Here is an 11,694-nt window from a genome sequence, read left to right on the forward strand (position 1 = left end):
GAAATAGAAATAGAAATAGAAATAGAAATAAAAATAAACATTGAATGAAAAAAATAACCATTACAGCTCTTGTGAGCACCAACTTGCCAGTAAAACCTTGGGCAGGCGATATGAAATGATTTCATGCTCATTGCCTAGATATTTGATAAAATGGGAAAACATTACTAAAGAGACGAGGCAGGGCTGCCACCACCACATCATGATGTATATATATTAGAAGAAAACTAAGTAGTCGACATTCTATGGGCGATTTGTTGAGTCTACCAAGCTTTACTTCTTGTAGTCGGCCTGTAATGCCTCCCTTCATTTGCTTGCTCCTTCCAGCCCAGACAAGTCGAGAACCAGATGTCAATACATTAACAGCAGCAGCCTATCCCTGCTTCTGGCCCACCAGTGTCTTAGAAGAGTATGTTGAGATACAGAGTAATCCATACAGCCATAGAGAATACTGCAAAGATATGAACCCAGAACAAGACAGCAGCTGCCTCCCTCCCACAACCTCTTAAATTGGCAACAGCACCTATAAAGAAGGAACAAGTAAATAACTGAACTATGCTTTTAACTTTCATTCTACCACCCTAAAGACCCGAGTATATTCATAGGGATCAGTTGCTATTTGCCTATTTAGAATCTCAAATATATATAATTTAACTAGATATGGACTCAAACCAATCATTCAGTAAGTGCAAAAGATGAAAACAGAACCAAAGTTATAATGATATGACTAGTTCAGATATGGTACTCTTCTATCTACCAAAGATAGTTTAGAGGAAAAAATGTATGAATTTTGTGCAGATGCTGCAAATTTTATATAAGAGCCTAAGCGATATAAAAATGCAACAAGTGCTTTTCCTATTGCCTTGGGTTTGTCTTCTCAGTTCAAATTATATACAATGGAGTATCTTTTCAAAAGAGAAAGGGTGTTACCAGCAAGCACAGATGTAGGCATTGAATGCTGGAGGAGGAGGACAAATCTGAACATCTTATCGCCAGGTGGAAGGAAGCCAAGCTTGTCAGCCAACATGACAATGCCAAGTCCAGTTGGAGGAACCAAAACCAACCGCCCAAAAATAATAGCAGCAGTTGTCCGCAGACCAAGCTTTGAACTCCCTGGTCCTGCAACCAACCAACAAATTATTATGCCATTTCACTTCTTGGTTAATATACACTGTTCAAAAAGCTAGAAGGCCAGTTGAAAATACAAGATGGTTTCACCAGGGAACAGGCATAATAAGATCCCTGTGTTCCTCCTGAGATGATTTATGAGTGTATGGTACCAAGGGGTAGATGAGACTAACAGGACACGCTTCAAGTTGAGGAGGTCCTGAGTTTGAGTCCATCCCCTTATAGCCACCCCACAGGGATTTATCCATTAATTGCAAGATGCATGTAGGAAGGGGATTGCATGTATCTTGGAGGATTTGTTGAATGCAAATAGCCCCGATATCTCCCAGTTAGCCCACAAAAGAGTATCATATGGATTCTACAAAGATTCCCCAAAAAACAACTATAAATGATGCAAACATGACTAATCGGATAGTTAACTTACCGTCTACAAGGTTGCCTCCTAATGCCAACAAAATGCATGGAATCATTGCCTCCCTGAGAATAACGCATTATGTTAGTCATCATAAGCCTTGAGATCATATACACCATATATATATATATATATACAAGTACCGAAACATATTCAGCCTAAATATATGGCACTAGCAAGTACTAACATAAACGCCATGCAATAAAGGCACAAATCCAGAATCACCCCCTCATTTTTTATATGAATAAATGGTATATAGGCCTAATCGTCTAGCAAAAAGTATATTAGTGGAATGGGATGACGGTTGTGAGCAATCAATATTAGAATACTCGTTCTCATATGCTGCAAAATCACACACGTCAAAGTCACATATGATGATAAGCAGATAGCAGAAAATGACAAATTTCAGTTCAAGTGATACTGTATTTCCTAAAGCGGTAATTTGAAACTTAGCACATTCATGAGAACCAGAATCCTGACCAGATAATTAGTTCATATAAGATCAACTCACTAACACAACTCGACGACTTGACATTGAGAATGCTTTAAAGAAAAACTAATCAGATAATTCTATAAACTTTCCACACCACAGGGTCATACTGCAATCAGTCGTTTAGAAAACCTGGTAACCTGACTAAGAAATGGATTTAAGTCCAATCAATGAGTAATCCAAGCTTAAAAGCACAGTCCTGAGGGGCCAATTTGTGTTGTTTCAATCAGTATCCTAATTAACGATTCAAGACACTCCCAACAAAGCTCACATTCATTCTAGGTGTTAAAAATTCAACATACTAGTAAGCAAACAATTACTTCAATGTTTTAAGCAGATGAAATGTGATGTGATTTTTAAAATAACTCGGACAATACAGAAGCACTAAAGAATTTTACAATTTACATCCTTTCCTGTTGTATGCATGTAAGCTCTATTAGAATTTCCCATGTGCAATGAAATGTATTTGTACGTGCATTGAAGAACTGAAAATAATATGATAAACCAAAAATATTCAAAGTTGGAACATGTTTATATATTCTGGATGTATAATTGTATAGTATTTCCATTTATTAATTTTTTCTTCATCTAGCAGCCCTAGACAAAGCCAATAACACAAACGGGCACGTACATGCACATACATACAGATTAGCAGCCAAAATTTCAAGACAAAAAGGAGCAAACAAATACTATTAATATATATATATATGATTAGGCATACCCAAGAATCATGCAGCTGTCAGTGAAGAAAAAAAGTGGGGAATCGGTGGTAAAGATCTGTCGCTTCAAAAATGGCACAGCTCCAATTACCATGGCAAGGATCTGCAGTAAAGACATACATACAAACTTAGTTGGGGGTTGGATAAACAATTTTTCTTGAAGGAACATTTTAGTGGAGATGGTGAATTCAGACACACTAATGCAAGATTCATCCCCTCCAACAAACAAGCATATTATTCAAAGAATTTTCAGAAGTCAGGCAAGCACTGAATGTATGTTTAATTCTTAACTCGTAGATGATTCAGCTCATGACTAAATTCTATTAGTCCTTATTGGGAACCTTCTGATCATAGCACTTGGGTAAGTATGCACTGCAGGAAACACTGACAAGTGCAGCAGAGATAATTAAACCGGGATGGGGTTCCGAAAGACCATATTCATGGTACAGTGCCTTCTCAGGCATTTTGACCATCTTGTGCGACACTGTTCCATTCATAAGTTGGTTTGACAGACATTCACAGTTTAACATACTGTGAAACACAAATTGTGTCGTCTTTAAATCCATCTGGGAGTGAGTATATTACCTTGGAACCAAATGCAAACTATAGTTTTCACAAGCATGGAACTGACGGTTATCAATTTATATTCAGGGGGAAGACAAAATAAAATCTTTCATACGAAAGGTGTGTACCAGGAAAATGTGAAAGGAGTTCCATTTACAAATAAAAAGAAAAGGAAAAATCAATTAAATAACGATTTCTAGGAAACTAAACTTACAGAAGCAATGATAGGGGGCTGAAGGATTTGCTTGAGCTTCAACTTCTCATATAAAAATTTTAAGAAGTGTTTAATCTGCACGAAAGCACATGAATAGTAAGGAATAAAATCTGTGTACTGATTAAATAAGCAGCAAAAGTAAAACAAGTACTAGCACAAATCCAAGAGCAGATCATGGAAACACCCATGTCAAGCTGATTAGTATTGGAAATGTAAACTAAAACATGGATTTTCGAAGTTGTCTTGTGATTTCAATGTAAACTCTCACAGAAATACAGATAGAAAGCTGTAATAGTGAGAGGACCAATGGTAATGCTTGTGCCAAAGACACTTTATTATATTATAACAATGAGAATGGTCAACTATTCATCATAGCAATATCACATTAAGTGCATTTTCAGTTGTGATAATCGGGCTAAAGATGGAACTGAATGGTTTCTCATCAGCACAGGATAACACAAGTTAAATTATTGCAGTATCCTGAAGTTGATTTGTTAGTGTCTATATGTGAATGACTGAATGCTACACTGAAAGTAAAAAAACTCATCCTCAGTCAGTTGTATGAACTATGAAGTCATTAAATTAAAAATGAAATTGTATAATTCAGGTTGGTCAAATAATTTCTTTTGTCCTGACAGTCGAAGGAAGTTCATGTAACAGAACCTTTATTTTTATGCATTGTTTTAAAGGATACATAATAATGGTAGCTTGCCAATATCTCCTTCTTCTTCTTCTTCTCTGTTTTTTGTTCCTTTTTTTTTATAAGAGAGGGTCTTGCCACACCTCTTGCGAGTGGATTATACCATTTGGATACATGCAACCACCTCAAAGCTACATGTATCAGGTAAGTCAGGGAGGAGTTGAACTAGAGAACTCTTGGTTGTCACCAATAGACTCTATAGCCAATCCAGTTGTCCTGTAGCTGTTGCATTGTCACTTTCCTAGCATTTTTCTCTCTAAAAAAAACGAAGATCTAGATCCACTTCCACAATGTAGAAAAAGCTTGACAAAATATAATTGACATGACATATAGAATACAAAAAAGTTGGTTCTCACCTGTTTTTTAGCTGGGGCTTTTGAATCTGTTGGTACAACCTCCTGCGTAAGCAAGGAAAAAACAAAAGATGATCTAGATCCACTTCCACAATGTAGGAAGAGCTTAATAAAATATACTGTGCCATGACATATAGAATACAAGAAAGTTGGTTCTCACCTTTCCTTTAATTGGAGCATTTGAATCTGTCGGCACAACCTCCTCCGTAAGCAAGGGAACTTGGTCAGGGGAGCAGTCTTTTGGTGGGCTCTTTATGGGAAGATTTTCATCCTCAATGTCAAAGGTGCCTTCCGGAGGAGGTCCAAGCATATGAAATACATAGGTGTATAAGACAATTGCACCAACCTGGATAGATAAACTAATTATACTTGTATAATTTAAAAAGAATAATACATGAGTCAAGTTACTTGAAACATAAAGATAGACATGCACTTAATACTTCTCTCTGCAACTGCTATGCATGGGAACAAAAAAGTGACCTTTCCCCAGAAATGAACTAATTAAAATGTTATAAGCATTTTAAAGCACAATGATTCAAGAATCAAGATTGTTTGGGCTTAAAAGTAAAAGTGAAGTGATACAAAAGAACAACTGATAGAATATAGATAACTACTTTGGCTCTGGATGAGTAACTGAATAAGATTTGCGCATAACCTACCCATTGGCCAAATGAAATATATGCATTTCCATCTTGAGAACATTTATCAAAATCACCAAAAGGATTTGATTTATCTCGACATAAAGCCGCAATCAGGACAAGTGGCACGTTCCCGATATTTCCTGCATATAATGTAAATCCCAGATTAATGCAAGGGACCTAAAATGCATAAACCTAATACATAGAAGCAAAAGAAAACAGGGGAGCAGTCTTCTGGACAAATTTAATGTACCAAAACATTAAACTTCATCAAGTGTAGATGGAATACACAGAAATGACAACAATCTACCATAACTATAAGATATGTGTACATACATCCAGTGTAGAAATGATACAACTGATTTCTTGGGTTCATGATTATGTTAATCAGAACCATATGTGGAGGTGAACTGCAATATGTCACCATGTTCACATTCAACCGAATAACCTAATTCATCCAACTACGAGTAGAAAGTATGAATTCAGTAGTAGTACATAGCTTGTAAATTGCATGTAAATGACATGTCTCAAGAGAAGAAACTTCTTGCTTTTTCAAGTATAATTGGAATATTGGAAACCAGTCGTTTCAGTAACTGTGCGGGGTTCCCAGTTAGGGCAAGAGCTATTAACTATAAATAAAATAAACGATGATTTCATAATAGAAGGAGAAACACTAGCAAGTTGAAAGTACAATAACAGCAATGCTTAAGCACATTTTATTATCCTGTCAACTTTAATACATCCATGCATCATCTTGATAGTGGAACTGGAAATCAGCAACTCATATAAAAATAATTCAAACCGCTAGGGTTACATATTTAAGGTGGATATAGACTACAGAAAATCTTTATGATATAAATTAGAAAAAATAAAAACCAAACCACTAGGGGTGCTTACTCAACACAGATATAAACAACAGAAAATGTTTCTGAGACAAATTAAAAATAAAATTTTCCTAGAATGCAAATAATGTTAATTGAAATTTTTTTCCAGAATTATGAGCTTACCAATTCCAATTTGAACTACAGTAAACTTGAAGAATGGGTATGGTGGATGGACGATGGAAGCAACAACTAAACCTATAATTGAGCCTGATATGGTAGCCAGAATAACATTAAAAGGAATAAACCACCTGCGAAAATAAATAAATAAATAACCTACTTAAAACCAAATATTAGTTTCAAATATATAAGGGGAAAAAAATTTAATCCTTACCATTCAAGCATTTTCTGTACAGTGATGGCTTGTCCAAGTTGAGAGAATATCATACATGGAAGCAAAAGTGAAAAGACCAACTGCACATCATAGTTTAACCACCAGTTAGTATCATCAAAAGGGGAAGAAAAATTCATAAACATAAAATGCAGACATTAAATTCATAAAATGCAGTACTAAATTTAACGGGGAATTTTTTAAAAAATTTACTGCACATAAGAAGGGAGGAAAAATAAATAAATAAATAAAAATGAAATAACATTGAAGGGCAAAAAATTAGGGTTTGATTGGGCAAAAAATTAGGGTTTGATTGAAAAAGGGAATGCAATTTTTTTTTTTTTTTTTTGAAGAGAATTAAAAAAAAAAAAAGAAAAGAAGAGGAAGAGTATAAAAGAAAAGATGCATCAGATTTGAAAGAAGGAATTTTAGGAATGGGAATTTGTAAAAATTTAACAAATCACATTCAGATTGAGGGATCAGGTAGTCCCCCTCACTGAAGATGGGCCGACAAGATGAGTATTGATCGAGGAGAAAATGATAGCTTACCCCATTTAAAAGCTTCCTCCCACTTGCAGGTAAGATGCTAACATACTTGGACGCCATAAGAAATCCCAAGAAGCAAATAGTAAAAACCTTTGCTATGGGTAATACTGCTATCTTGATTGTCCCAATTAACGACTCTCCTCCTCCTCCTCCTCCTCCTCCTCCTCCACCTCCAGCTCCACCCTGATTTTCCATTAGAACCGTCGACACTAACCTCTCCATCTTTTCTTTCTAAACCTCCTCACTTCAAGAAACCAAAAAAAGAGTCCTATATACACCCACAAATCCTCCTACTCCAACCCCAGAACTCGTTTCCTTTCCTTGTACTACTGGACATTGATTGATTCTCTCTCACAAATGAAAACAAATAAATTGATAAAGAGATTTCCAATTCCAAAAAACCACCTGCAAACCAGTAATAAGCCAAAGACTCTGTGTCGATACTCTGACAAAAATCTTGTTTCTTAGTAGCAAGTTTGAAGATCAGCCTCTTCCTCTGCAAAATTCTCTGAAGGTAAAGGCAAAAACAAAATCAATTAAACAAGCGTAATAATTATTATTGGTAAAAAAGACCAAATATATATATACATATAATATTCAGGAGATAACAGATTCGATTCTATCAAGTAATGAAGAGCATTGAATAAATAGTTCAGAACTATCTCATTAGATTTCGGGAATATATTTTAGTTAAAAATATGTATACTTAAACGGCCAAATAAATTAGCAGAACTGTCCATAAAATTAACCGCAAAACTTCTTTGAGAGAAATTCAACTTAAAAAGGGAACAATTTAATAAATAAATAAATAAAAACTTCGAAGAGTATTACTTCAAGAACCAGAGAATGTATACCTTAAGCTCAAAAAAACCAAACTAATAAACAAGGAAAAATCATGTAAATAAGCGAAACCTATTGAAAGCGTGCATATGTATATGTATAGGAAATTAAAAACCTAGAGAGAAGGCAAAGGAATCGGAGAGAGTTGCCTACCGGCCAATCAGAGCGTCTCCGCTCCCAGTTCGGTGTAAGTTTCCAATGTACGCTTAAACGCATATATATATATATATACTCCATAAAAGAAGTATGGAAGTCTTATACACGTAAGTGCAAGCATCTTAAGATCCCGGATTTACCCCTTATTTACTGTAATTATCAATTATGCCCTCCCTCTTTGTTTTCTACCAACGGAAATTTCCACGCCGTATCTGCCACTTCTTGATCCGTTAGTCCTGCATCCAAAAATCAAAATAGATGTATTATTATTATTACTAGTAATTTCTTTTACAAGACAAAAACACTATTATATCTCCCCATAATTAACCATTGACAATATATACAGTCTACTCCTGCATGTGTCAAATAATAATAATTTTTTTTTTTTTTTTTCATAGACACGGCTAAAATAATTCAAACTTACATTAAACAACTATATGAGATGCCATTTTTTAATTTTCCTAGTATTTTAAATAAATTAATATTGTTTGTAGTGAAATAAAGATAAGGACAATTGTGGAGTTCAAGTGCTGTACTTTTATTTTCAAACTTAAAAATGGATATTTTTAGATAATTAAAAGAAATAATCTCTAAATTTGACTTAATTTTTCTTTATATTTTGTGAAGATCTAATTTGGATCTCTCTTTTATTAATATAAATTTGGATATCTCTTATATGCCATAAGATCTAATGTACAGGAGAGAATCCAAGCAAATTTGATATTTAAATTAAATTTGAAGTCTTTTTATAGATAGGTGGATTAATAAATTGCTGGGAGCAACAGTACAAAAATAGTCCTCAATAGTTTAAAAAGATTTTAAAAAAATTAAAATATTGGGTTGATTCGAGTATTCCGTATATATATATACATATATATTTTTGTCCTTATTCATTTCTAATTTTCTTGAGACTTCTGGTGCCCTTCTTTATATAAGTGCAATTTAGACGAGGCACCTATGAACCGTGTGAATAGGATGCGACGTAAACAATTGTTGGTCAAATTAGACAACGACAGAATTGAAGAGTAGGTAGGCCGTGTGGCTTTGTCCAACGAACCCAATTGTCGACAGAGTTAGCAAACTTGAAAATAATTAATTAGAAATTATTTAATTTGTCTCTCAAAAAATATTTTTTATTTTACAATAATTAAAAATTAAAAAATAATACTACTTTATATTTTCTAAAAACACAATTATATAAAGAAGAAAAAAAATATTTGTCTGAAAATGATTTTCTATATTTTGAGTTACTCCAAAAACAATCGTTAAAAACTCATAAAACATAAATCTGTTTTGAGATAATTATAAAAAATTATTCTTTAAAAATAATTTTTAAAAGACTGAATCAAGTTAAATTTTTATACAATTTTTTTAATTTTCAATTATCTAAAAATAGTTATAAACCGAATATGCCCTTTGTTTTTGTGAAGGTGTGCTCCAAATTTTATTTCAAAAAGGTGTAATTTTGCAGTGAAAAGTCTTTTGACTCATTTCCTTTTTTTTTTCTTTTTTTTTTTTTCGTTTTTCATGGACCTGAATTTTAGGACTCTTAACATAAATCTGTTTTGAGATAATTATAAAAAATTATTCTTTAAAAATAATTTTTAAAAGATTGAATCAAGTTAAATTTTTATACAATTTTTTTAATTTTCAATTATCTAAAAATAGTTATAAACCGAATATGCCCTTTGTTTTTGTGAAGGTGTGCTCCAAATTTTATTTCAAAAAGGTGTAATTTTGCTGTGAAAAGTCTTTTGACTCATTTCCTTTTTTTTTTCTTTTTTTTTTTTTCGTTTTTCATGGACCTGAATTTTAGGACTCTTTTGTAGCTCCACGTATGAGAGCGTGTGGGGTTTGAAGTGTGGGATGAGATCAAAGTTGATTAATTTGTAATTAGGAAACAATTTTATATTTTCAAAAAATTAAAAATAAAAAATTGTACAAAAAAAATACTTTTCTTTAGTTCAATTTTTTGAAAATCCAATTATAAAAAGGCCTGTTTTAGTTCAATTTTTTAAAAACTCAATTATAAAAAGGTCTGTTTTCACTTTTCAACTAACAGTCTTTAATAATTATTAATTCTTTACTTTATGAGTTTCTAACAACTGTTTTCACAATTACAAATTTACTATTTTTCACATAAAGTGTAATTTTTGGCCGAATATTTACATGGGGTAAGTGTAGAAAACACCTGGAGTACACATCTCGTAACACTTTTAATCCATATCTGAAAAAGTATGTAATAAACCCCCTTAATCTTTTAATATTGTACAAAATTACCCCTCTGTCAAAAATTTTACATAAATGAGAGATGTTTTACCCATTTTACCCTTTTATTTTTCCCAAAATGCCCATGCAATCACCTCTGTCCTTCGTGCCACCGGAAATTTCAGTGTTCTCACCGCTAATCCATACACCTCAAACCTGATCACGAGAACCACGGACCAAGGCGAAAGCCCAGAGCAACAGTGTTACTTTCTCTACCATCAAGTCTCAACTCTCACCATCACCACTCTCTTCTCACTCGTCTAACCCTGCTCCTTCTTTACAAAATCCATTAGATTTAAGCTTAATCAAAGCACTCACCCCTGCTCTCTCTTCCAAATTACATGTTCATTGGTTTAAGGTTAATCAAACCACACATATAGCAAGAACGAAATCACAATCAGTGGGTGGTTAAGGGTACTCGTAGCACTCACCGCTTCCCTTCCTTCGAGGACCACCGAGATGCCGTCACACCACACACTCACCACATTTTCTCAGCCAAGGACCGGCGAGATGCCGTCACACCACACACTCACCACAATTTCTCAGCCAAGGACCGACGAGATGCCGTCACACCACACACTCACCACAATTTCTCAGCTAAGGACCGGCGAGATGCCGCCACACCACACACTCACCGCAATTTCTCAGCCTCAGAAACCAACGCGGTCTCTGGCCGAAATCCGATTACGGATCCAATGTTTCTCCGATCTAAATCTCGGCTGGAGCGACGGTGTGTATGATAGCGGCGTCTCTGAAATCCCCAAGGACCATGTTGCCGCCACCAATCGCCACCATTAACGCCTGCAGAACCTTCGCCGGTTGGTCTTCGCTGCTGCCAGTACCTTCGGCGGCGCCAGAACTCGCTGCCGTCATTCGGCCATCATGCTAGCAACCGTCGATCTCTTCCCCACCCTCTGCACCTTCGATTAAGGCTCTGCCCTGCAACCGCCGATCTCTTGCAACCACCTCAGTATTGGAAATTTTTTTATAATTTTTTTTTTTGTGGTTAACTAATAAATGTGATTTAACCCTCTACAAAAGTTGTTTGGTTCGTGAAATGGAGTGTAGTTTTTTTAATCATTATTTACACAAAAAGTGAAAAAAAAAAAAAAAGAGGCATAATGAGATCAACAACCTGTTTGACTTTTTAAACTACCAAGATTATTATCCACCAAAACCATTAAATCTTAATCATTTATCTAACAATTATATAGCTTTAACAATCAAATTTCAATTTTAATAATACCAAAAAAAAAAAAAAAAATCCATTTCAATAACAAACGAAACACAACCTCACAATTTACTCAGTTATATTTTTATCCATTTGAGATTTAAAACATAAATCAAACACAATTTTAGCATGCGTTTACAATATTCTACCCGTGATTTGAACAGATTATTTATTCATCATTTCCAAATATCCAACTTCTAATTTACTAACTTCATCATTTCCCAAT

General features: G+C 34.3%; 1 protein-coding gene across 1 annotated transcript; it reads right to left on the reverse strand.

Annotated features, from left to right (window-relative positions):
• Positions 1 to 16: 16 nt before the first annotated feature.
• On the reverse strand, positions 17 to 8,032 carry LOC132313432 (protein PIN-LIKES 6-like). Its single transcript, XM_059812198.1, has 12 exons — positions 7,967 to 8,032; positions 6,977 to 7,481; positions 6,431 to 6,510; positions 6,223 to 6,347; positions 5,237 to 5,358; positions 4,738 to 4,923; positions 4,581 to 4,622; positions 3,525 to 3,599; positions 2,749 to 2,849; positions 1,550 to 1,602; positions 928 to 1,116; positions 17 to 520 (listed from the first exon to the last, which is right to left on the reverse strand). The coding sequence occupies exons 2-12, from the start codon at positions 7,193 to 7,195 to the stop codon at positions 399 to 401; spliced, it is 1,314 nt and encodes a 437-aa protein (XP_059668181.1). The 5' UTR covers positions 7,196 to 7,481; positions 7,967 to 8,032; the 3' UTR covers positions 17 to 398.
• Positions 8,033 to 11,694: the final 3,662 nt, after the last annotated feature.

This window comes from Cornus florida, unplaced genomic scaffold (genome assembly GCF_030987335.1).
Source record: "Cornus florida cultivar Cherokee Brave unplaced genomic scaffold, ASM3098733v1 CherokeeBrave_3.0.0_Hap2_Chr06, whole genome shotgun sequence".
Taxonomy (NCBI): Eukaryota; Viridiplantae; Streptophyta; class Magnoliopsida; order Cornales; family Cornaceae; genus Cornus; species Cornus florida.

Coding starts and splice junctions, on each gene's coding strand:
- LOC132313432 (XM_059812198.1), bottom strand. CDS start 7,195: ATGGAGAGGTTAGTGTCGACGGTTCTAATGGAAAATCAGGGTGGAGCT. Junction 2,850..3,524: donor AGCCCCCTATCATTGCTTCT/GTAAGTTTAGTT, acceptor TCTTTACTGCAG/ATCCTTGCCATGGTAATTGG. Junction 1,117..1,549: donor AGGAGGCAACCTTGTAGACG/GTAAGTTAACTA, acceptor GGTTGGTTGCAG/GACCAGGGAGTTCAAAGCTT.